This window comes from Nycticebus coucang, chromosome 3 (assembly GCF_027406575.1).
Source record: "Nycticebus coucang isolate mNycCou1 chromosome 3, mNycCou1.pri, whole genome shotgun sequence".
In the NCBI taxonomy this organism is placed as follows: domain Eukaryota; kingdom Metazoa; phylum Chordata; class Mammalia; order Primates; family Lorisidae; genus Nycticebus; species Nycticebus coucang.
In genome coordinates this window covers 108,003,852-108,030,727 of record NC_069782.1, presented here as the reverse complement: position 1 = coordinate 108,030,727, position 26,876 = coordinate 108,003,852, and the positions used below count along the sequence as shown (strand labels likewise).

Below are 26,876 nucleotides of genomic sequence, written 5' to 3'. Positions count from 1 at the left end.
TACAGACACCACTCAGAAAACTGTACTGGCTTGGACCAGACTTGAACTCACAGGACACTTTCTACAGTACCCTTAGACCTTGTGGCTTCATGACCCACAGTAAAGTGACTAATTGGTGTAGCAAGTCCCCAAAGTTAATGATTTCCTGATAACAGCCACCAGAATCCAGGCAAAGCTCTTTGCAGAAGGAAAGTCAAACAGGCTTGAATTTAGCTGGTTCCTTTTAATGTCTCTCAGGTACATAAAAAGAGCACAAACCTAAATCCACAAAAGGCTCAAGACAAGTTTTTATTGTTTTAAATTTCAGATATTGTATTTTTTCTCTGTAAAGGTCAATTTGAGTCTTTTCTATTTTTCTTACCATTCTTACACTTTACATTTCCCTGTGTCCCTCTGCCTTTTTAAACACATGGAAAATGTTTATAATTGCTGCTTTCACATTCTGTGAAAGCAATCCTGACATCTGCCATGCTTCTGAGTATGGCCTTTTTAGTCTTTTTCTTTTCTTTTTTGAGACAGAGTCTTATTGTGTCGCCCTCGGTAGAGTGCCTTGGCACCACAGCTCACAGCAACCTCAAACCCTCGGACTCAAGTGATCCTCTTGCCTCAGCCTCCCAAGTAGCTGGGACTACAGGTGCCCATCCCAACACCTATTTTTCTATTTTTTGTGGAGACTGGTTCTCACTCTTGCTCAGGCTGGTCTAGAACTCCTGAGTTCAAACAATTCACCTGCCTCGGCCTCCCAGAGTGCTAGGATTATAGGTGTGAGCCACGTAGGCACGGTGGCATGTGCCTGTCATCCAGCTCCTTGTGAAACTGAGGCAGGAGGATTGCTTGAACCCAGGAGTTCAAGGCTGCAGTAAGCTATGATGGTGTCCAGCCCATGTACAGACACCCTGTCTCTTAAAAAATTCAACATTAGAACTGAATATAATTTCATTTCCACATGTATTCTATATTTAAATAGCCGATATGTTAAAACAAGGACCCCAGGTATAGTAGGAGAGTTTTACATAAACTCAAAAAAAATGTTATAAACGATTTCAATTTTAGAAGCACAGTGTGGACACAATCTTTAAAGGATATTCAAATTCTTTAAAGTGCACAGCCTGCTTTTACCCGTTTTTTTTTTTGTTTTTTTTTACACTAGGTCTAACCCTCTCACCCAGGCTAGAGTTCAGTGGCACCACTGTATCCTCAAACTCTTGAGCTCAAGTAATCTTCCTGCCTCAGTCTCCTGAACGGCTGGGACTATAGGCATGCCCTGCTGTGCCTGGATAATTTTTAATTTTTTGTAGAGCTAGGGTTTTGTTATATTGTCCAGGTTGGTCTCTAACTCCTGGACTCAGGTATGAGCCATCATAACTATCTTTGTTTTTAAAGCACTTTGTTTAAATTTTCTTCAAACTCCATCTGGAAAAAGAATGGTTTTACCAACTATATAGATAAGAAGCTGGAAGCTGGAAAAGGAAGCCAAGATTTAAATCCAGAGGCCTTGGGTAATGTTTTGGTTACTATTTTCACCAAGTTACAACTAAAATTTAGCTGCCCTGGGTGGAGAGGCATTATGTCATTTGGTCATTTCACCAAATGACCAACCAAATCAAAATTTAACTGTATTAACAGTTAAAATGGAATCTCACTTAAGCCAGAGTCAAGATTCACTGAAGATTTACTTTTATAGAGAAAAGTGTCAGATTTAAACAGTTTATACTCATAAATGGTATTTCACATGGGTTCTTGAAAACTATACTCTTGGCTGTGTAGTGGCTCACACCTCTAATCCCAGCATTCTGGGAAGCTGAGGCAGGAGAAATGCTTGAGGCCAGGAGTTTGAGAATAGCCTGGGCAATACTGCTAGACCCCATCTCTAAAAAAAATAAAATTAAAAAAGCAAACTGTACCCCTGAGAGAGGATCCTGCTAAGTACTGTGCATTTCCCCCACAGATTGTGGACTCTTAATTGCTACAGGCTTATTAAAATGCAACTGACAAACCACAAGCCTCCAAACATATATAAAACATCAGCCCAAGGATTCATTTTCTTTCTAGATGAATGGATACGGAAGAGAGTAGTCCTTGTCTTACTGTATGAAGGACTGTAGCACACTTTACTATCAATTTTCTCATTTTAGCAAGGTATAGCTGTGCTTCCCACATAGTAGTAAAAAAACATACAGATGGATTTAAACTTTTAAGCTTGTTAACATACCAAAAGTGCCGTTCAACTCTCGTACATATATGCAGGTGTCTTTGTTTCTGTGTAACATTTTGGGTAAGAATGGCTTTCCTTTTTACAATCTCCTAGGTTTCCCGCTCTACATTTAAATATAACACAAATATGGAATAGGGCCCAAGTCATAGTGCATACCTGTGAATTTTCAAAAACTCAATACATTTGGGTAGCCAGCACTCTAAAAAACAAAACCATACCAGCCCTGTTCCTGCCGTCTTCCTAAGGTTTACTAACGTAGCCTTTAGAGCAGTGATTTTCAACCGATATGCTACAACAATTTTTAAAGATCACTATTTTTGAGAGAAGTTCATAGCATAGTTGGGTATATTCTTTCTCCTTTTTTGAGATAGAATCTCACTCTGTCACCCTGGGTAGAGTGCCGTGGCATCATCATAGCTCACTGCAACCTCAGACTCTTGGGCTTGAGCAATCCTCCTGCCTCCGTCTCCCAAGAAGCAAGGACTACAGAGGCACTAGCCACAACGCCCAGCTAATTTTTCTATTTTTAGTAGAAATGGGATCTTGCTCTTGCTCAGGCTGGTCTTGAACTTCTGAGCTCAGGTAATCCACCTGCCTCAGCCACCCAAAATGCTAGGATTATAGGCATGAGCCACCATGCCTGGCCTTTTACTGTTTTTTTTGGATCAACATAATTTAAGTGTGCCAGGGAAGTTTAACTACAAGTTCAAGTGCGCTGTGAGATTAAAAAGTTGGAAAACACTGCTTTAAAGTTCTGTCATATAACAACAGGGAAATGTTCATCTTCCTACTTGCAACCGGAAAGAAAGAGACAAGCGTTTAAGGCTCAAGAGGTACATTTTAAAAAATTATCTTTATTTAGGTTTCTGATTCAGCACATGTATCAAAGACTAATCAACAATAAAGGAGTAAATAAGACATTAATTGGAAGTCTTACATCTCTCTAAACTCTGACCAAGAATGTCAAAATTGCCACTATTACCAGAACTCCAACCTAGTCAAGCTGTAGACAAGCTATCATGACAACATACAGTGTGCACGGATAGGCAGAGGCAAAAGGCATGCTAGCACTTGGCTCTCTTTTCCTTGTTGACATCTTTCTGTTGGACCGTCCACTTTTGCTTTCCAGGCTAAGTTCCAAACGAAGTCCAAAAAAGGCTCACGGTCACCAAATAGTCTTCTGGAGGAATGCATTCTTAAACTGTTGTGCCTGCAACTTTGTTTTTTGCCAGGATGAAGTTCAGACCGAGATGTAGGATACAATCTAGATGACAGTGCAGACTAAGTCAAGAACTGAAGTTGAGCAGTAACCCGAGTTAAGGCATGAATGCACACACACACACAGCACCCACACTATCACGAACACAGGGTTCCTTCGGTTGCCCAAAAAGAGGCTACCTGGCCTTGGCAGTTAATCCCAGCTGCTGAGCATTCTAGAAAATAGAAACTTTATGCTAACAGCTGTGTGTATGTTTTATAAAAAAAAAAAAATTAAAGAGGAAAAAAAATTAAAAAACAAAACAAAACAAAACAAAAAAAAAAACACACCAAAAACCTAAAACCCCTTAATCTCTTGCAATGGCTCTTGAGCATGGAAGTCATGTAGCAGCATCAATGGCTGGCTCTTTAACAATTTGGAAATAAAAGGATGTTTTGTTGTACTATGCATTTCTTTGGTAGTCATCACTACAAAGCTTTCAGTGTTGGTTACCTATAAGACAAGAACTAGACAGAAGATCAAGCTACAGAAATATTTCTGCACTGATAAAATACAGATATTGAGTTCTGAAAGCACAGGTTACTATGCTTTTTTCTTGCCTTATAGGGCATCCTCTACAAGCAAGGCTTTGTGCAGGAAAAGTTCATGTCCACCTAACAAGAGGTGTTACACGTCCTATTTTCCTACAATGGAACAATTAACAAAAATTCACATTATCAATTATTTCTGGCTGAATCCATTAGAAGCCAATCGATTACAAAGGGACAACAGCACTTGGTGTCAAAGCCACATTCTGGTCACATTCATTCCATGGTTGCTAGTCAGTATCTCAGGAGCTCAGAATTTAAACTCCTTTCAATCAACGAAGGAGTACATTAAATGAAATCTTAAATACTTCCACCATATGACAAATTTCTAGAATTCTGTCTAGAATGCCAGCATGTTTGATGAGAGATAGCAATTCGGAGCCCGGAGAGGTGTCAGGTATTAGGTAAGTTAATTTGGTTTTGTATAAAAGGCATGGTAATCTGGCAACAGAGTACTTATTCTAATAGCAGCACAGTGGTAGCCAAGGGTCTCTGTCTGTCAGACAGGAAGAGGAAGCTACTGTAGCCACTGTTGCTCCCACCTGCCTACAAGATGGCTAGTGATTTTACAAAGGCTTTCTGAGAGTCAGTCCAGGGTTCACCTGGGAAAGTGGGCAACAGAAAGGCAATAACCATATCCAGCCCCCAGGAGACGTGTCTAAGAGGGAAGTCAGCTTCCAACAGGTGAGGGCTCAGGATGTGAATCTTACGGTTCCCTGGTGGCTAAAATAATGGCTAAGAAATTGTCCTAGCAGGTACTGCCCCAAGTGTTAGAGGCTTCACATGGGGGTGGTCAAACACTTTAAAAGGATAAGCAACATCCCAAATTCAAAAGAGTAGTGTTTGTTCTATCCGTTCTAAATGTCTACAGGGAGAAGCAACTAGACTTTTGCTGAAAAGTGCTGTCTGAAGGAGCTGGGTTTTATTTTTAAATGAAACCAGCAGTACATATCTGCAGGAGTCTGAATGTCAAGAACCTGTCTCTAAATGGCATTTGTCAGGAACTGTTTGCTTACTGAGTGCTTTTGTAATATTCACCATATGGCAATGTTTTAATTTTGTGCTTTCAAGAGGTAACTAAATCGATAGGGCGTTGAAGAAGATCATTATGTTATGGACTTTTCTTATTTGAGTGCAAGATTCTGTCCATAGCATTGAAATCTAATGTAAACACACACCATACTTCTCCTATAAGAAAAACAGAAAACTGTACCATAAAAAGGCAAAATTTGTTTGCCTACTCTCAGAATTCCTAGGAATGGAAATGTACCAGGAGGATCGGTGAGCTACTGGTAAAATCAGACTGGCACAGTCTGATCTTATTAAATGCCAAACGTTTTCCCCACATTTGAGAACTGTACTATGATTATGTATATTACACAGACATTATAAATAAAATTTATACAGACCTACGATTTCTTCCAAATAATTGAGGAGTGATGTTTTCAGTTTGGGGTAGAAGCAGGAAGAGGTGAAAAAATCCTAACTGTTGCTTTTACTCTCAAGTTCTTAAAATGCTAGTCAAACACTATTACCCAACAAGATGTTTCTCCTTCTGTTAACTCTTAAATATGCATTCGAAGGCAAAAATGGAGGTTCCTATACTGTACACTATCAAATATCTACAATGTCACGGTTCCTTATTTTTAGGAGTGTGTTCAATAAAGAGTTAGCTATTAGAGATGGTTGTCACAAAACATGGACTCTTAAAAATTACTGATAAATTTTCAGTTCTCTGATTATATCCAACAGATACCCATTCTCATCATAAAATATACATTCTCTAGTAAGTTATTTTCATCCACAGCATATATAAATATGCAAACACAGGTGGTAAAAATCACTTTACTACCAAAGTACAAAACAGTTAACTGCTGAAAAACAAAAATCGAGGTGTTGCAAGTATTACGAAAAGAGCGACTCAGTGTTCCACTGCAAAGTGAAACCAAACTATTTATTTGTGCTAAATGAATGGAAATAACGCATCCAGAGTATACTTCTTTGTACACTGTGCTTGCTTATACTGGGCAAAAGAAGCAGTCACCAATGCTAATGTGCTACTCGCCTCTAGACACTCTGTTCTTTTCTGCTAAGCAACACAGTAAATTTCTAGCCGTCACACCAGGATGATTCCTATAATGTTCATTTCAAATAAGTATTTTGCACCTTTAAAATATTTGCTCAAACTCTACTTTAGGAGAACACAAATGAAGACCAGAAGGGTAAATAGCGTGTTGTTTTTGTTACAATCATACTGCCTTCTGCAGCACAAATAGCACATTCTAGGCAGCCATTGAAACCACTGACGGGTCAGACAACATTTATCAACTCATGTCAGAGGGGGCCAGGTCAGGGATATTAACATGAAGGATAAAAGCATCACATCTTGATATACAAAATTATCCATCTCATGTACGTGGAGAGGTACAGCTATGTGATTCATTGCTTTCGCCACCTGTTTTACAAGAGACTTGAATGTTGATGTACACTAGATGTAACCTGTGGAGAGTGTATCTGCAGACAACTCTATTAAACAGAACATATGTCTTGGGCACTGATTCATCTAACTTTCCATTCTATACTGAAAGCTAGATTTTCAAAGGTCTGAACTGTAGTGCTGATTATTGGTGTGTTTGGTAAACGCCATTAGAATGGGAGAAGGCAGATAAGAACAGCTTGATAGTTTACTGCAAATTCATGGGGGAAAAAATGTTAAGAACGATACCCCTTTTGCTTTTACAAACCTAGAAGCCAGGAAAATGAAGCTCTGGGGCCAAGCAAAACTGCACACTGCTGCTGAATTATCAAATACCAAATAGCAAATGTTCCAGCCAGGGAATGGACGTACAGGAAGAAGATTCAAGTAAAACACTGATGGAAAAAGTTGTCTGCTTAGTGCTGTAGACCCACAACACTGGCTGCTGTTTCTGACGAACATTTACAACACAATGAATAGTGAAGCCTAGATAACCTCAGTGCAAATAAGTCAGATCCAAATATGCCAGGGAAGGAAGCCTTTGGCGTTGAGTAGACGGCTCCATTGGACGAGTCCCAACTTGAAATTCAGACTAAGCACATGCATTAAGGCTGGGAGGAGGGGTGCACCGAATGTTGCGAAGGGCTGGGCTGCGAGGTGGCTGCCGAGGGGACAGTAGGCTGCATGAGTGGTGGGGGTGGAGGTGGAGGCGGCTGGACTGGGGTCTGTGTGTTGGGAGACGGAGGCGGCGTGGGCCGCTTGAATTTGTCAGGACTGTTGCTTCTCCGTGGTGAAGGCCTCTGCAGAGAGGACAGGAAGAGCAGGTCAATCTAGGTAGAGGTGGCTCATCTCCAACATAGCCTGACTTTTGTGGAGGATAATGAAAAAGTGACCACCAAACTCAAGAAACACAGGATTTCCTTTTTTATACCCACTGCTTTCTGAACTAGTAACAAAAAAATTTCAATAAGGCAGTGTGTTTACACTTATACTGATGAAGAAGCTATACAAATATCACTATAAAACTTGCACCGACCACACTACTGAATTTGGGTGCTTCAATGAGACAGCTGTAAAACTAAAAAGTAGCTGTCACGCCATCCCCTTAGATATTTTCTTTGAGTCACAATGTCCCTAATGCCTTCTGTCATTTGTTTCAAACAAGTTTTCCATATCCTGAAAGCTACAGGTGAGCAAAAAGGTTCTTTTTTACATATAGTCCATAAAACTGTCAAAATAACTTCAGATATACATTAAATTCTTTCTTAAAAATAGAGTACACTGAAATATTCTCTTACCAGAAATATCCTCAATTCTCTCCAATTCCCTAATGTTATTAGCTACATGTCTAACTGCTCTATTGGTCAACTGTATTGCCAATTCCAAAGAAAAAACTCCTCTGAGTAGAGTTTGAGCCAGATACATTTAAGCTTCTTTCTAATTCCAGGAGAAATAATTCTGAGTAAAATAGAAACTAAGGCTGACTCCAGGAAGGAAAGTGAGGGTCAGTGGACTGTGAAGGTACAGACAATAAATATGTTTAGACATTATGGCAACAAACAATAATTCTTTATTGCAAGGAGCTGGCCAGAGTTCAATCAAAGCATTGGTCACAGGTCAAATTATATTTCACAATAGGTAATTTTTCACAGGAAGTGAAGGTGAAGTCTTGCCTCCTGGGAAGGATTTTAGTTTCAACACCAGAATTCAGTATCAGACTGTTGGAAAAACTTATTTTTGTCCCCTCCTCCCCCTGTCACAAAAGAATCTCATTCTGTTGCCCAGGCTAGAATACTATGGCATTAGCCTAGTTCACTGCAACTTCATATTTCTGAGTTCAAGCAACCCTCCTGCCACAGTCTTCCAAGTAGCTGGAACTATAGGCATGCACCATTATGCTTGGCTAATTTTTCTATTTTTAGTAAAGACAAGGTCTCTCTCTTGCTTGGGCTGGTCTTGAACTCCTTCGCTCAAAGGATCCTTTTACCTCAGCTTCCCAGAGTGCTAGGATTACAGGTGTGAGCCATCTCACCCACCCAGAAGCTTCTATTGTTTTAAGGTGAACTGATGGGTGAGGAGGGAAGAGAGATAAATGCCCAGGAACATCAATCCTGGTCTCCTATGAGGATAGCTGGTACCACAATCAGGAGTAAAAGTGCTGTTTCCTACCCCAATGATACTTACTGTGATACCATGGGATGTTCCCATGTGCTGCACATGAAGACCGGGGGAATTATAGTAAGACATTCCGGCTCTGGTCAGTGAAGTTGGTGGTGTGAAACCAACTGTGTGACTTGCATATGATAGACCTGAAACATAACAACAAATTAAGTATCACTTCTAACTCAACTATCTGGTGTCTTCAACTCTCTAAGAGGTTTTAAAATGCAGAAGTTCAACCACTCACAAAAATAAAAACAGATGGGAAGAGTGGTAGGCTCACTGAATGGTATGCTAGAAAACAAGAGATACAAAAGTTAAGCCCTGGAACAGAACAGAGAACCCAGAAATGAAGCCATACATATGCAGTCAACTGATCTTCATTCAGTACAGGCACTAAGTATACATATGGGGAAAAGACAGTTTCGTCAACAGTGGTGATGGGAAAACTGGATATCCACATGCAAATGAATGACATTGGCTCTTTATCTTGTACCACTCATGAAGATCAACTCACAATGGACTAAATAAACACTCCGATGTAAGACCTGACACTGTAAAACTCCCTGCAGAAAAACTGGTCCTTGACGTTGGTCTCAGCAATGGTTTCTTAGATAGGATATCAAAAATACAGGCACCAAAAGCAAAAACAAACAACTGGTACTACATCAAATTAAAAAGCTTCTCACAGCAAAGGAAACAAGTAACAGTGAAAAATCAACTTAGAGAATGGGAAAAAATATTTATAAACCATATATGTAAAAGGAGTTAATCTCCAAAATATTTAAGTAATTCCTATGACTCAATAATCCAAATAACCCAATTAAAAGTGAGCAAAGGACTTCAACATACAATTCTCAAAAGAAGATATACAAATGGCCATTAGGCATATGACAAGATGCTGAATAATCAGGGAAATGCAAATCAAAACCACAACAATGTACCAACTTGCACCTGTTAGGATAACCATTATTAAAAAAAACAAAAACAAAAAAACCTGAAAAGGTATCAAATGGAGAAAAAGAAAACCTTTTCTATACTATTGGTGGGAATATAAAATGATACAGCTGTTATAGAAATTAGCATAAAGATGACTCAAAAACTTAAAAGTAGAACTACCATATGATCCAGAGATCCCACTTCTGGGCATTTATTCAAAATAAATGAAATCAGGATGTCAAAGAGATATTAGCACTCTGGTGCTCACTGCAGTATTATTAATAGCAAAATATGGAAACAACCTAACTGTCCATTAACAGATGAGAAAGAAAGATAAAGAAAATGTGGTATGTAAGGACAATAGAATACTACTCAGTGATGAAAAAGCAGGTCATGCCGTATGCAGCAACAAGATGAACTTGGAGAACAACATGCTAAGTGAGATAAGCCAGTCACAGATGGGCGAATACCAAATCATTCCACTTACTGAGGAATCTAAAACAGTTAGACTCTCATAGAAATAGAATGGTGGGTGCTAGGGATTGGGGGGAGGGGCGGGGAACCATGAATGTCTGTTCAACCAGGGGTTGTCCAACCTTCTTTCCTGCCACACATTGGAAGAATAAGAATTGTTTTGAGCCACACATTCAATACAAAAGCTGATGAGCTCCCACCCCAAAAAGAAAAAAAAAAAATAATAAAAGGTCCCTGTATACCATCTGTGATATCCAACACCACTAATAAGCAAAATAGGCCTCAAATAATCTGCATGTGGCCCATGGGCAGCAAACTGGACACCTCTCAAAGTTTCAGTTAGATAAAGTGAACAAGCTATAGTGAGTTGCTGTACAGCATTGTACCAATGGTCAATATTGCATTATACACTTAAAAATAAGATGGTAGATCACATATTTAATGTTCTTTCCCTAACATTTTTGTTTTTTTAAACTCAAGGCTTGCCAAGAGTTCAACTGAGATAAGGAAAGAAACAGACATGAGAGAAACAAAAATAAAGTAGGAAGAAATAGAACAAAGGGGTGAAAACCAGATGCAAGAAAAATGAAAGTGTTAAAAGATGAATCAACAGTAACAAGACAGGACCATTTGTATGTGTGGGCACGTGCACACATGCATGCAGCAGCTGTAACAGCAAACAAAACCTCTGAGAAGTTTGCTACTTGAGAATATTCAATACAGGGGACAAAAGCCCAATATATGCCAATATTCCCAGAAATAAATTACTATTTAAGGAAAAAACAACCCCCAGTCTACAATACTGTTCTGCAGAGTCTTTACCTAGGGCCCCAGAATCACCTCCAAAGTGTTTTTAAAAGAACACATGACCAGACTCTCCTTACTATTAGATGCGTCTGGGTAGGGGTCCAAACATCTCTATTTTTACCTATATGAAGCATAAGCAACCTTGGTCTTCAGAGTTAGGAGTGAGGTTCCATTGGTCTGGGGCATCACTTATTTATCACTGCACAAATGTAGCTAGCTATATCTTTATGTCTGAGTTTCCAAAAGCTACCAGGATATTGAGAGCAAGGTAGGTTCCATATGAATGGAGTAAAAATAGAAAAAAAAGGAGCAATTTGGGGGAGTTTGGCTAGGAACTACCTATTATCAAATTGTATCTAAGATCAGCTATTAGATGCCAAGCAATATGAAGCCTACTTACTGCTTTTCTGCCTTACATGGAAAAAAGCAGTTAAGAATGCTTTTCTATATTGTCTTTTTGCTTCCATGACTGAGACATTCAGCTACCAAGCCTTCCTTTGGTTGTGTTACCACAGGACTTTTCTGTGCCCTTAACATCTAATGCTAAGAGTTTATTACTTGATTTAACTATCAATCACTGATGCTGTCTATATATTTCCAATTCCAATTATGGATTTTTGTTTTGCATTTACAATAAGGGGGCCTGGGATAAAGTACAAGTCTTTGGAAGATGAATGGTCATTCAGTGTGATGCTTTTGGGTACCGAAGGACTTCATTCATCTGAGAGGGAAAAGACAATGTTTTCTTTAAACAACTTTGAGAAATAAAAACCTAATGGTATTTTTCATGAAAGTGTGAAATTTAAGAGAAAGGCTATAAAAATGGATCTTTATTCTCAAGTAGGAGATTCAATTAAAAAAAAATCTGATCTAATTTTCTAGTACTACTAGGTTAATTTTCATGAAGGGTAATTATGAGTATGTTAAACCACTAATCAAAAATTTTCTGGGGCAAAGCAAGATGGTGGACCAGAAGGATTGTTCAGCTGAGCTCTCCTAGAATGACTGGGGAAAAAGAGAATCCAGCCATACCTGGCATGGGGACTTTACCCAAAGGCTTAGCTCAGGGAGCACAGAGAGGAGGTGGTAAGTTGAATATAGCACATGATCTGGAGCAGTAGAAATCTGATGAATTAGGCAAGCGATTGTGACCTGCTGGGATTGGCTGGCCCCCCACAGAGGTCCAGAATGGGAGGAAGCCTTTCCGGAGTTTTCAGTTGTTGGGGGAAGCTAAGTGTTGAGTGGAAAGCTTAGAAGAGTGAGAAGACTTGAACAGTATACAGCAACCAGACTTGAATGGCAGTTGAGGCGGACTTGCTATGGTGAGGCAGCCATACTGAGAAGGTCTCAGTAGCCAGGGAGCTGCCATGGTGGGAAGGTTGTGAGAAGGTCTTAACAGGAGCCTAAAGCATGGCCATCTTAATTCCACTTACTGGGATCAGAACTCCACTCTTGGGACAGGCTGAGGGACTCCCGCACCCCACAGAAACTGGAGTCAGGGGGCACTGTGAGACTTGCCCATGAAGGATTCTTGTGAGCTTTAACATCCCAACCTGGCAGGGTCTAAATGCTGAGGAAACAATCAGGTGAACACTGAAGGCAACTAAGTTTGGAATAAGGACCACAGAGGTTGCTGGCTGTGCTGTCTCCTAAAAAAGCCACAATATCACCTGGTGTCTTGACAAAATACTACAACATACTGTCATCAAGAGCAAGGACTTCTGTTTGAAACAAAGGAGGCAGTGAGAAGCAAAAGGAGGACAAGGAGGTGAATAAGAAGAAAGAACACATGAGGAGGAACCAATAAAAAAATTAATGCCAAATGAAAAACCAAAACATATGAACTCCCCAAGGGACAACGAGGCAGCTACTGCAGAAGACTCTACTTTTAAAGAATCAATGGACTTTACAGAAAGGGAATTTAAAATAGGGATGATAAAGACAATAAAAGGAATGGGCGAGAAAATGGAAAGACAGAACCAAAAGTCAGATGAGAGATATATAGAATACAGAAAGTATATGGCAGAGCTTAAGGAAATGAAGGAGACAATCAGAGAATGTAAAGATGTAGTAGAAAGTATCAAAAATAGGTTACACCATGGAGAAGAAAGAACCCCACAGCCAGAGGATAATGTTTTCGAGTTAACCCAGGTAGTTTAAGAGAGAGAAAGCAGAACCAGCGCTTAGAGAACTACAAGACTCCATGAAGCGTTCAAACATACAAATAATAGGGATTCCTGAAGGATAAGAAAATTGTCCCAAAGAAATGAAAGCCCTACTGGAGACTATCACAAATGAAATTTCCCAAGTTTTACTAAAGACCCCGACACATTCCAGGTCATCTCAACTCAAACAGAGCCTCTCCAAGACACATTGTAATGAACCTGTCCAAAGTCAAGATATGAAAAAATTCTGCAAGCAGTCAGGAGTAAGTGCCAACTGACCTATAGAGGCAGAGCCATTAGGATGACAGCAGACTTTTAAACTGAAACATTCCAAGCCAGAAGAGCATGGTCAATCACCCTCAACATTCTTTTTTCTTTTTCCTTTTTTGCAGTTTTTGGCCAGGGCTGGGTTTGAACCTGCCACCTCCGACATATGGGGCCAATGCTCTACCCCTTTAAGCCACAGGCACCGCCCACCTTCAACATTCTTAAACAAAACAATTTTCAGCCCAGAATTCTCTATCCTACTAAACTAAGCTTCAAAATTGATAAAGAAATCAAATATTTTGTGGATATACAAGCATTGAGGAAATTTGCCGCAACAAGATGAGCTCTACAGGAAATATTTAGACCTATTTCAATGCTGACTACAACAATGGACCACCATCAAAGTAAACGTCCAGAAGCTAAAGGTAAAACTTAGCTTCCCCAATGGCTCAAAGGGTAAAACTACACAACGGACTTTCACAAAATAAAATGAATAGAACTCCACCACTTTCATCAATTCTCTCAATAAATGTCAATGGACTGAATTCAGCACTGAAGAGGCACGGGCTGGCTGACTGGATAAAAAAGCACAAGCCATACGTATGCTGTCTCCAGGAGACACACTTAGCCTTGAAGGACAAATCAAGACTCAGAATTAAGGGATGGAAACAGTATTTCAAGCAAATGGAAATAAGAAAAAAGGGGTTATAATCTTATTTTCAGGTACAAGTGGATTTAAAGCAACTCTTTTTTTTTAATCTGAAATTTTATTTATTTTTATTTTTTATTTTATTTATTGTTAAATCATAGCTGTGTACATTAGTGCAATCAAGGGGTACAATGTGGTTTCATATACAATCTGAAATATTCTCATCAAACTGTTCAACGTAGCCTTCATGGCATTTTCTTAGTTATTGTATGTAGACATTTATATTCTGCCTTTAGTAAGTTTTGCCTGTACCCATTCTAAGATGCACCGTAGGTGTGGCCCCACCCATTACCCTCCCTTCACCCTAACCTCCCCCCTCCCTTCCCCTTCCTATAACCCAACTATAGCACAAGACTATGAGGAAAGAAAGGGGTAAAGCAACTCTTAAAGTTAAGAAAGACAAAGATGGACACTTTATACTGGTCAAAGGAGCAATACAAGACGACATGTCAATTTTAAATATTTATAGACCCAACTTAAATGCTCCCAGATTTATTAAACAGATTTTAATTGGTCTGAGCAATATGATCTTCCATAACACCATAATAGTTGAGGACTTTAACACCCCTCTGATAGAACTGGACAGATCTTCAGAAAAGAAATAAAAAATATGAAGTACTTAAATGTGATTAATAAACATATACAGAACACACCATCCCAAAGCTAAGGAATATACATTTTTCTTGTCAGCTAATGGTACATACTCCAAAATTGACCACATCCTAGAATACAAATCAAACCTCAGCAAAATTGAAGGAATAGAAATTATATTTTATATCTTCTTAGACCACAAGGCAAGAAAGGTAGAACTCCAACAAAAACTCCATCCCCGCACAAAGACATGAGATTGAAGAAACAATAAAAAATATCCTAACAAAAGAAAGCCCTGGTCCAGATGGTTTCACACCAGAATTCTATCAAACCTTCAAAGAAGAGCTTATATCCATACTGCAGAAATTATTCCAGAAAATTGAGAAGGAAGGATTCTTCCCCAACACATTCTATGAAGCAAACATCAACCTGACACCAAAACCAAGAAAAGACCCAATGAAAAAGGAGAATTTCAGACCAATTTCACTAATGAATATAGATGCAAAAATTCTCAATAAAATCCTAGCCAACAGGTTATAGCTACACATTAAAAAAACCATTCATTACAATCAAGTAGGTTTCATCCCAGGAATGCAAGGCTGGTTTAATATACAGAAGTCTATAAACGTAGTTCACCATATCAAGAGAAGCAAAAACAAGACCTTCTCATAAGATCTTCTCAATAGATGTAGTAAAAGCATTTGGTAAAATTCAGCATCCCTTTCTAATAAGAACACTTAAGAATTTAGGGATAAATGGCACATTTCTTAATCTGATCGAAGCCATCTACAACAAACCCACAGCTAATATTATATTGAATGGACTAAAACTGCAAGCTTTTCCACTTAGAACTGGAACCAGACAAGGATGTCCTCTATCACCACTACTATTCAACATAGTGCTGGAAGTTCTAGCCAATACAATCAGGCAAAAGGAAACAAAGGACATCCAAATGGGAGCAGAGGAAGTCAAACTCTTGCTCTTTGCTGACGATATGATCTTAGAGAACCCCAAACACTCAACCACAAGACTTCTGGAAGTGATCAAAAAATACAGCAATGTCTCAGGATATAACATCAATGTCCACAAAGCAATAGCCTTTGCATATGCCAATAACAGCCCATATGAGAAGCTAATCAAGGATACAATTCCCTTCACAATAGCTTCAAAAAAAAAAAAGACATACCTACAAATATACATAACAAAAGAGGTGATGGACCTCTACAAAGAAAATTATAAAACCCTAAGAAAAGAAAGGAGAAGATATTAACAAATGGAAGAATATATCATGCTCATGGCTGGGAAGAATCAACATTGTGAAAATGTCTATACTACCCGAAGCAATCTACAGATTCAATGTAATTCCCATTAAAATGTCATCATCATACTTTCAAGATTTGGAAAAAATAATTCTTTGTTTTGTATGGAACCAGAAGATACCCCCTATAGCCAAGGCAATTCTTAGTAATAAAAACAATACCACCCTACTGAACTTTCAGCTATACTATAAGGCCATAGTGATCAAAACGGCTTGATACTGGCACAAAAATAGAGACATTGACATTTGCAATCAAATCAAAAACCATGAGATGAAACTAACTTCTCATAGCTACCTGATCTTTGATAACCCAAATAAGAACATACACGGGGAAAAGAATCCCTATTCAATAAGTGGTGTTGGGAGAACTGGATAACCACAGGTAAAAGACTGAAACTGGATCCGCACCTCTCACCACTTACATAAATTGATTCAAAATGGATAAAAAGATTTAAATCTAAGGCATGAAACAGTAAAAATCCTCAAAGAAAGTTTGGGGAAAACACTTGAAGATATTGGCCTGGAGAAAGATTTTATGAAGACAACTTTTGTGGCAATTACAAGAACAACAAAAATAAACAAATGGGACTTAATTAAACTGAAAAGCTTTGTGCAGCTAAGGAAACAACAACCAAAGCAAACAAACTTCAGAATGGGAAATGATATTTGCATATTATGAATGTGACAAAAGCTTGATAACTAGGATCTACAGGGAAATCAAATTCATCAACAAAAAAAGATCCAACACTTCCGTATATCACTGAGGAAGAGACAGGAATAGAATCTTCTCTAAAAAAGACAGACAAATGGTTAACAAACATATGGAAAAATGCTCATCATCCTTAATCAGAGAAATTCAAATCAAAACTACCCTGAGATATTACCTAACCCCAGCAAGAATGGCCCACATCACAAAGTCTCAAAGCTGCAGATGCTGGCATGGATGTGGAGAGACAGGAACACTTTTCCACTGCTGGTGGGACTGCAAACTAATACAACTTTTTTGGAAGGAAGTATAGAGAATCCTCAAAGAACTCAAATTAGACCTCCTATTTGATCCTGCAATCCCATTACTAGGCATTTACCCAGAAGAAAAAAAAATCCTTTTATCATAAGGACATTTGTACTAGACTGTTTATCGCAGCTCAATTTATAGTTGACAAAATGTGGAAACAGCCTAAATGCCCACCAACCCAGGAATGGATTAACGAGCTATGGTATATGTATATCATGGAATACTATTCAGCCACTAAAAAAGAGGGAGACTTTACATCTTTGGTATTAATCTGGATGAAGTTGAAACACATTCTTCTTAGTAAGCATAACAAGAATGGGGAAGAAAGAATCCAATATACTCTATTCTACTATGAAGGCTGATGAGCTAACAAAGGGGGGGAGGTAGGAGAACGAGCAAATGGGGAGAGGGGAACAGGGAGGGAGATAGGGGGTCACACTGTATGGCACACCTTTTGGGGGTAGGACACAATTATAAGAGGGATTGTATCTAACAAATGCAATCAGTGCAACCTAATCATTTGTACCCTCAATGAATCTCAAACAATAAAAAAATCTTCTAAGACTCCCTATTATCTACCTAACTTAAGAAAAAAAAAAATCCCTTCTCTATTATAAAGGTCTTCTTCATTGGCTGCAAACTATCTTCTGAGAGTTTACAGTCAGTGGTTCTCAACTTTAAATACCAAAGCTCTACTCCCCTCATCCCTAACTAAATGAATCAGAATTTTCAGGGGATTGGGCCCTGTGATGATAACCACACTGATGGTACTGCTCCTGACTCAGGCCTTGTGTCTCTGTTCACAGTATGCCCTTTGTCTGGAAATGTCTTCCCTTTATGACAGTACTTGCTTCTTCCGTCTCCCACTGTCAATCAGCACCTCACACATTCTTCAGAGAGGCAAACAGTCCAGACTCCAGAGCCAAATAAATGGCCAGAGTATCTTGGATCCCAGCTCTGACACTTGGCACTGACAGTGGTTAAGTAACTTAATCTCATTGTGCTTCAGATTCCTCAACTGTCAAAATGGATCACTGTAGCTACCTCTCGAGGTTGTTGTGAGCACCTTTGCAAGGTACTTGAAGAGTACTCCGCAAAAGCAAGGGCTCAGTAATCTCAAACTCTTAGCATAACCCTTCTTGAAGCCTATTGTGAAAGCTCTCCCAAGCTGGTGGCTCTCTCTTCTTTGAACCTCTTTTTAAATTGTTTTATCTTAGGCTTAAACAAATTTTATTATAACTTTTTATTTTGAAATTGTTCATAATTCATAAGAAGTTGCAAGAATACTGCAGGGCTCCCTCCCTTTCATCCAATAGTGACACAGTGACAGCACGTTATCAAAACCAGGAAATGACATTAGCATGACACTGGTAACTGAGATACAGCCTTTATTCAGATTTCTCAGTTTTTGTATTCATTCTTTGTGTGCCAATGCATTTGTACAGTTCATCTGAACCCTAGGCAATAACTGGTCTGTTCCCCATCACTATAATTTCATCATTTTGAGAATGTTGTAGAAATGGAATTGTACAGCATGTAGCCCTTTGAGATAAGCTCTTTTCATTCAGCATAATGCCCTGCCATTCATCCAAGTTGTTGTTTGTATCACAGTTAATTCCTTTTTATTGTTGAGTAGTATTCCCTTGAAAAGACATACTGTCATTTATTTAACTACTTATCTTGTCACAGGTATAAAACAAATAAAGGGGCCAGGCACAGTGGGTCATGCCTGTAAGCCTAGCACTCTGGGAGGCCAAGGTGGGTGGATTGCCTGAGCTCATAGGTTCGAGACCAGCCTGAGCCAGAGAGAGACCTTATCTTTAAAAACAGCCAGGTGTTGGGCAGCACCTGTGGCTCAAGGAGTAGGGCACCAGCCCCACATACCGGAGGTGGTGGGTTCAAGCCCAGCCCCGGCCAAAAACTGCAACAACAACAACAACAAAATAGCCAGGTGTGTGGCAAGCGCCTGTAGTCCTAGCTATGTGGGAGGCTGAGGCAAGAGAATCACTTGAGCCCAAGAGTTTGAGATTGCTGTAAGCGATGATGCCATATCACTCTACCAAGGATGACAAAATATATAAATTTTATATATACATATATATATAAAATTTGTGAAATTTATGATATCCAGTTTCATATTATAGATTTTTAAAAACCCACTTTTCCAGGTCCTATTGTGGATTGTAAACTCTTAAAGGCCAGAGATCATGTCTTACTAATTTTTGTTTTAAGTTCTAACCATCATGCATCTCACCCTTTGGCCTAGCAATATAATAATGAATAAAAATTCAAAAAAACCTAGTTTGAAATTGCCAAACCACAAACACCAGCTTACTACACAGAAGGCTGTGGTTTTATAAAATTGTTGCTAGAATAAATTGCCTCTTGCTTTGATACGGAAATGCATTAACTAAAGCAAAAATTTTAAGATTTATTTTACCAATTCATTGTTAAGACTGCAAATTTAAAATATAATTAAAGGCATTTCATTGGCATGGTCAGAAAAAATCCATCAACCAAAATACAGTAAGATACAAAGTATTTCATAATATGTATAAAATCAACTACCTAAAAGAAAATTAAAAGGTGCGGGGGGGTGTGGGGTAAGAAACAGGTGAAAACACTAAAACATCGACACTGCCGTTGGATGGAAGAATTCTGGATGATTTTACTTCTGCTACTTTGTACCCTCTGATTGCTTTGAGTTTTCTTTAATATCTCTTTGCTAACAAAAATAATTTTGGGCCAGGCATAGTGGCTCATGCCTGTAATCCTACCACTCTGAGAGGCTGAGGTAGGTGGATCATCACTTGAGCTCAGCAGTTCGAGAAAGTTGGAGAACGTTTCTGCCCTAGAAATATTAATTTCTCTAAGTAGCCCTGTCTTTACCAAAAATACAAAAACTAGCCAGGGGTCCTGTAATGCACCTGTAGCCCCAGCCACTCGGGAGCCTGAGGCAGGATGCTTAGTTGAGCCTAAGCGTTGGAGGCTGCAGTGAGCTATGATGACACCACTGCACTCTACCTGGAGTGAAGAGGGAGACTATCTTAAAGGGGGGTGGGGGTGGGGGTGAAAACAAAGGCACATACCTTTTTTCTCTTTAAATATTTTACACATCATATATGAAAACACCCTCTGTAAAAATTCAGATAATTTAGATACAGTTTCTTCTTTAAGTCTCCCTCATCTGGTTTCTGTCCCTTCATCAAAATTGATCTCAGGTCAGGAGTGAGTTCTGAGTTCCCAGTTGCAATTGCCAATCTCTCCTCCTGCTTCTACTTGACCTTGCAGCTGACATAGCTGGCCACTCCCTTCTTATTGAAACACTTTGCCTTGATTCAGTGACATTGTGTACTCATTTCCTCTCCACATTTCTGGCAGCAACTTCCTGGTCTCCTTCGCCAGGACTTCCTACTACACTTGACCTCTAAATATTATACCTCATCATAGCCAACACTTAAGGAGTACAGAGTTATTTCTAACTCCTCAAGGATGGAGTATCCACATACATTATTTGCAATTCTTTTTTTTTTTTTTGGAGACAGAATCTTATTACCCTTGGTAGAGGGCTGTAGCGTCATAGCTCACAGCAATCTCAAACTCTTGGGCTCAAGCGATTCTCTTGATTCAGCCTCCCAAGTAGTTGGGACTACAGGTGCCCACCACAAGAACTGGCTATTTTTAGAGATGCGGTCTCACTCTCGCTCTGGCTGGCTCTGGCTGGTCTCGAACTCCTGAGCCCAGGCAATCCATCCGCCTTGGCCTCCCAGAGTGCTAGGATTATAGGCGTGAGCCATCGTGCCCGGCCCTATTTGGAATTCTTTCCAGCATATTTTTCTCTTCTTCCATCTTCATTTATTCAGTCACTTATTTAATCAGTGTAGATTTAGGACATTTGTTTTATGTTTCTATTATAATTGAATATTACAATATTTCTTTATTGCTCAAGTCCCAATTTTGGTGTTTGGAAGCTCTTTTATCCTTTGACATACCCCCATTATTTCGTTTTCTGAACATTCCCTTTCTTGTACAATAAGATGTCGCAGGCTAATCTTGCAGGCTGCTGCCCTAGAAACATTAATTTCTCTAAGTAACCCTAATTTTTTTTTAGCTGGAGAATGGAATTAGAAACCAAGATCTGGGTATTGAAGATGCTCACTGCTATTAGGGTGCAGACCTATTTTTAGATCTCATTATTGCCTATCCCTGATTTAGACACATCAAAACATGCTAGCTGGGAATGCCTTTTCTTAGGCTGCATACAGTAATGGACAACCTGAAAAATACCTGTTGAAAAGTAACACTCGTCCCAAATATAATTCACATACAGAAGTCCACATATAATCAAAAGGATGTTTCTTAAGTTCTAAGCTACATATTTTTCAATCAAATTGTGAGATCGGAGGCAAAATACTTCAGTTGAAATATTTTAAAAACTGAAAATGCAAGATTTCCAATGTTAGCCAAAGACAAAAAGGGAAGAAGAGGAGCTAAAATGTTTACATGATGAACACTACCCAAAGAGCACATTTCCACTAAGGAAATGATTAGATATTCTTAATACTGAGAACTGCAAATTATTCCAATGAAACCTAAAGTGAAAAGAAAACTGGAATATTAAGGTTTGAGTGACTTATGTATAGCACTGACTAGATCAGAATGGAGTAGTCCTGTTGCCAAACAGGAGACAAAAAATCTACTCTGAAGCTATTATCGAACTTGAAATAGGATAAAAATATTCTCATTTAGGCTAGCTGAAAGAAAAAAAATAAATCTAGGTGTTACCATATATTTTAAAGAAAATCAAATAGCTTGCCCATCCAAGCACGTCCTACTCTTTAGGGAGGTGGTCCCTTTACAGGGACAATGAAAATCAAAGTTATATATACGGAATCCAAGATTTTCCTACAGATATTTGCCATAATAGAAGTAATATTTCCAAACAAGGTCTGACATTTGTTTTTTTCCCTTTTCAATGATTGTAACATTCCTTTTAATCAAACTGAAAATTACATGCCTCTAAGGATCTCTTTAGTTTGAAATAAATCTAACAGTATTAAATTATACTATGAATCAGCATCACCATCAACTGCAAAATGACCTCCATCTTGCTTCTTCCTGGCTCACAACTTCCTTTCACATCAATAAATCAGAAGGCAAAAAAGACCTTTATCATGGTAATGAAACTCAAGTGCTATTTTGGGAAAACTGACAGGCAGCTAGGAAGAGAAGCTTCTGCATAGAGACTTAAGGCCACTGGAGTGTAGGAGAAACAAGATTCAGGAGCATCCTTTTGGGAAGAACAAGGGGTGATGATCACACCATTGACCCAGGAGAGTCCTCTGGTCTGTAATCAGCTCCTCCTTACCCCTGCCTGACACTAGAGAGCATTTTGGACTAACAGTGCAAAGGCTTCTGCTCTTGTGCTGAACTTTTGATTGTCTCCTCTTGAGAGAAAAAAAAAAAAAAAAAGCAGTCACAGCAGCACAGTGCTGGGCTAGATCCTAAGCTAACAAAACCAAGCCATTTCTACACTTCTATTTCATACCTTTCCCTTATATGGACCCTAAGGGCTTCCCTCATTTTAATTATTACACAAAATGAAATGCTGTCACCCTAAGACAAAGCTGTTTTACCTTATGAAACCATTATGCTGCCACCCTTCAAAACAGTCACTTTGCTCTGCTGCAAAGTGCCTCTTTCACCCCTCCTCACCCCCACACTTTTTCCGCCAACTCTGTTGAATATCTGTTTACCAGCAAGCACAAGAAAATCAGTCTCCTCATTTTGGTCACAAGATACAATCCTTTGGCCTGCCACCTTTTCTCCCCCTCAGTCCCTCCCTACTCGGCTGGCCACCCATCCCCTCCCTCTGTTTCCTCTTTCTCCCTGGCTGGATCATTTAATCGCCCTCCTGGACTGAGAGCCCCATGCAGCGCTGGTACTGAGCCAGAGACCTCAGGGAGAGAGTTTTTGGGGTCAGATGCAGACAAGCAAGCCTTTGAAGAAAAAAAGGCTTCTGAGAGCAAAGCCAGAGCAGACTGCCTGACAGAAGATCGTTCCTGCTTATACAGCCTGCCTAGTGGGGCCAGGTCCCACTCACGAATCACTAGAAATATTAGGAGGCAGCTTATGCTAGAAAGAACACACCCTGACTTTGGCAACAGAAACACCCTGCCTTGCCATTTTCTGGCTGTGTTAGCAGTAGTTAGTGAATTGCTGTTTCCTCATTTTAACACGGAAAAAAATGATGCCTACATTAATTGTTCTGACTATAAAAATAAGATAATGTATGTGGAATATAGTAAAAGAACCTATAAAAGATGGGCTACGATGCATTTTGGACACATATCCAAGGCTTTTGTCCATCTGTTGGCTCTTAAAATCATAGTCAAAGATATGTCTTCTTTTTAAAAAGGTGTTTGGAAGTCAAATTCCTTTAAGGTTTAAAAAAAAAAAAAAAACGCTGGCACTATATAGCATTTATGTTTAAAATTTTCAAGCCGAGACTCTTAGTCTTGACAGTGATTTGTTTTTGAAAAACACAATCATTTTCTGTTTGTAAGATGTTTATATGCTAGAAGGGAAATTAATCAGGGTTTCCTAATAAATGCACCAGAAATCAGTCACTCAAACAGCCAAAGACATGTACTCACCGGGTGATATAGGCCTGCTTGAACTTGGAGAAGGTGTGTAAGGGATTGGGCTGGACACAGTGCGAGGTCTTAATCCTTGTGCAGACATCTCATTAAAATACCTAAGAGGAGAGAGGAGGAATGATCAGAGCCACCTCCATTTACACAGTACTTACGAGTGTTTTTATAAGATGTTTGGGGTACGCATCTTGAGGTCAAAATCCTCAATGTTTAGAGAGTGATGCTGCAGCTAGAAGGCATTTATAAAATGAACTCCTGAGTTACAGCGTTACAGTTTGACAAACCTTATTCTACAAAAGCACAGGTTTAGCTCAGGATGAGGCCTGGTGACAGAACTATGCCATACAACAGAGGTCCAGCCTTTTCCCCACCACAAAATAGCAATGCAGAAATTCACCTCCAATGTCCGAGAGCTACAAAGACGCCCACATTTTAATTGCTCCTTTAAATTGTTATTTGAAATGCAAAACCAAGTAAGCCCTCTGAGATTCAGGACATCAAACCAAAGCTTCATGATACATATTCCTGTGAACCAAACATCAACTGTTTGCAAGCAAGCCTTGCTTAAGTGATAGTCGCCTAACAGAATTTAATAAAAGACATGAGTACTGAGCACCTACAGAGTCACACTTAGCCACAGGTGCTGAGTCTGACTTCTTCCTGGATTCAGAAGTCACACCAGACCTGAGAATACTGAAGTGTCATCATTGGGAACATCAGCTTTTGCTCTGTGAAACAAGCACAGAGGGCTGACGCAGAGAAACTTCTGCTTGAGAAGCTTCCCGATAAACTGTCTTCACGGGCCTGTGGCCATTCTGTGCTTGTACCTTTGTCCCAGAGAAGATCTTGGCCTGGAGTTTATCAGTTTAGGAACGGGAGGAACTTCAACAGCCATTCTAAACAGGTTTATTCAACTTGAACCAAGGCAGACTCCCTAATTTGACATGTATCTCTGAGCTAGATATCCACCACCAACCCTTCAACTGTCTTTTCAGCAGCCCTCTCTAGTGGCACCGGGTGGGACTTGTGTTTTCTTTCTCCTTTTTTTCCTCTATCATTCCTAGTAGAGACAGAAGTACTTATTGGACAGCCATATTCTACCTGGGATAATCTGAGCTGTAAAAGGTCGGGCAAACCTTCTAGAGTGAGAATACCAGTTCTGGAAAAAAAGTTATTTGAAAGCCTGAAGTAGCTTCAGTATTATCACAGTAATTAGAAATAATTACCCCTTAGAGTATGTCTAATCCAAAATTGGGTACAGGATACTATATATGGTCTATTCTGGGTCTCAAGGTAGTTAATAAAATAGTTAATAAGCTATTTAGTATTCTTGCTGATGTGTGTAGTCAAATGGTTCTCAGAAGATAATGGAGTTTAGAGGGTTCATAATACACTTTTAAGAAATAATCCTTGTTTTCAAATGAAGAAGGATAAACACAATTTAAAACTGGATAACCTGTTATTGTCTTTGTAATTGTTTTTCCTCAATACGAAAACAGACTTTCATTACAGAAAATTTTACATTTTTCTTAAAACAATAATACCACTGTCCATGGCAAACTGATCAAAATCTTTGTTAGTCCTGTAGATCTATCCCACAATAGAAACAGAGGTGCTGTTATTGCCTACATGTTTGGGGACATGTTTTGCCATCAAGAATACCACTAGCAGATGCTGCTTTCAGACACTGGATGCTCAGACCTGCTGAGGGTTGTCGAGTCCCAGGGATCCCCGGTCTTACCTCTCAGAGTGGAATATAGCCCACATAAGGCCAGCATATCCCTGACACAGAATGGGGGATCTCCCTGCAGAAATGGTCTGGTTCAGAGAAAGCCTAACTCCCTAACTGCTGGGTTTTCTGCTGGTTGAATAGTTTTTTCCATTTGTATTTGTTGCTTATCTTAACAACCACCTTGTTCCCATGTTTAGAAGAGGAGAAAGAGAGAGATCTGGATGAGAGGCAAATGCCAAGACCATTTCCTCTAGTTAACTGAAGGAGAACTCTTGTTCCAGCCCATTCACAGGAGGTCTAGAAGGGGGTTCAACAATGCATGGGCTTGGGCAATTGCATTAGTTTTATTTTTTGAAAGCAACTGAAAGACAAGTTATTGTGTTACAGCAACTCCCTGGTATTTCAACGTCTACCTGTCTCCTGCTAGTTCTTTTTGATTATATATATTTGTTTCTTTAAGCTACATGACAGCTTGCTCATCCATACACAGTGTAGGACTATGCTCTCAGAACACAGGATTAGACTAACTCAGCAACAAATGCAAGCCCTGCCTCCATCTCTCTTCCCACCAAAATTTGAGAGACAAGTTTTTTTTTCTTCTTTTTGGCTGTAAAGAAAATATTCAATCTTCTTCATTTATATCCCATTCTCAGCACCTACTTTAATGCAGTGGCTTTCATCAAATAAATGCTTAAGCCATCTCCTTCTCCATCTAACAGGGGTGCAAAGGATAAGTCTCATGGAGCTTTAAAAAACAAAACACATAAGGCTCTTAGCACATGCAGACACCTTTCGTCATCCATTTCCAGGCTGGACTCGCTCTCGGAGAGCTGTCGACAGAGGGCTTCTCTTCTCTCCATCTCCCTCTGCAGCTTCCTCTGCAGCCTCAAGTTCTCTTCCCTCATGTGACGTTCCTCCTCCAGATACTGTGCCATTTTCTCTGAATCTGAAAAGCCAGTGTTATTAATTAAATCATGTGCCATGTCATCATACCCAAATCTTAAAAAAAGGAGCCCTGAGTTCAGTCTCTAAGCCATAGACAGAAGGAAGTGTTAAGAAAAGTTTATTCCAAGTATCAAAGTTTATCAATGACTTTCATTTAGAAAAAAGGACAGAAGGCAGTGCTGGCAGGTTAGGCACCTTCACACCCACACACTTGCACTTTTTCAATGGAAGAGAAAGGGTGGATTTGTAGCTGAGGCTGGAAGGAGCAGCTATCAGAGCTCCTTTCCATGTTGCTGAAGCTGGGAGAGGACAGGGCCCAGATTCTGCCCCTAGCCTACCCTCCAGGCACCAATTTGGCAGCCTCTCACCTCTAGACACAGTGAGTCATCTAGGGAAGCCTGTCACGCTTGTCAACATGTCCACCAAGCTTAGTGCTGGCAGCTCAGAGAGCCGCTGCACTAGAGGAACACACATGGGAACAGTTAACAATCTTTATGAGAACAGACATTGACTTTGCACTAACTGCCATGTGAGTTGTATTTAAGTTACGCCAGTTTTTAGCCCTGAGCCTTGTGAAGCGTATAGAATTCACATCTCCTAA

The 26,876-nt window shown here is 39.5% G+C and overlaps 1 protein-coding gene across 1 annotated transcript in view; it reads right to left on the bottom strand.

Annotated features, from left to right (window-relative positions):
• Nucleotides 1–3,049: 3,049 nt before the first annotated feature.
• CCDC6 (coiled-coil domain containing 6) overlaps nucleotides 3,050–26,876 on the bottom strand; it is a 119,103-nt gene continuing 95,276 nt past the window's right edge. Inside the window, exons 6-9 of the mRNA XM_053584907.1 lie at nucleotides 26,120–26,276; nucleotides 23,599–23,699; nucleotides 8,682–8,806; nucleotides 3,050–7,297 (exon numbers count right to left, since the gene is read on the bottom strand). Of these exons, the coding sequence (XP_053440882.1) occupies nucleotides 7,103–7,297; nucleotides 8,682–8,806; nucleotides 23,599–23,699; nucleotides 26,120–26,276 (578 nt within the window). The 3' untranslated portion in view covers nucleotides 3,050–7,102. The remainder of the gene's footprint in view (nucleotides 7,298–8,681; nucleotides 8,807–23,598; nucleotides 23,700–26,119; nucleotides 26,277–26,876) is intronic.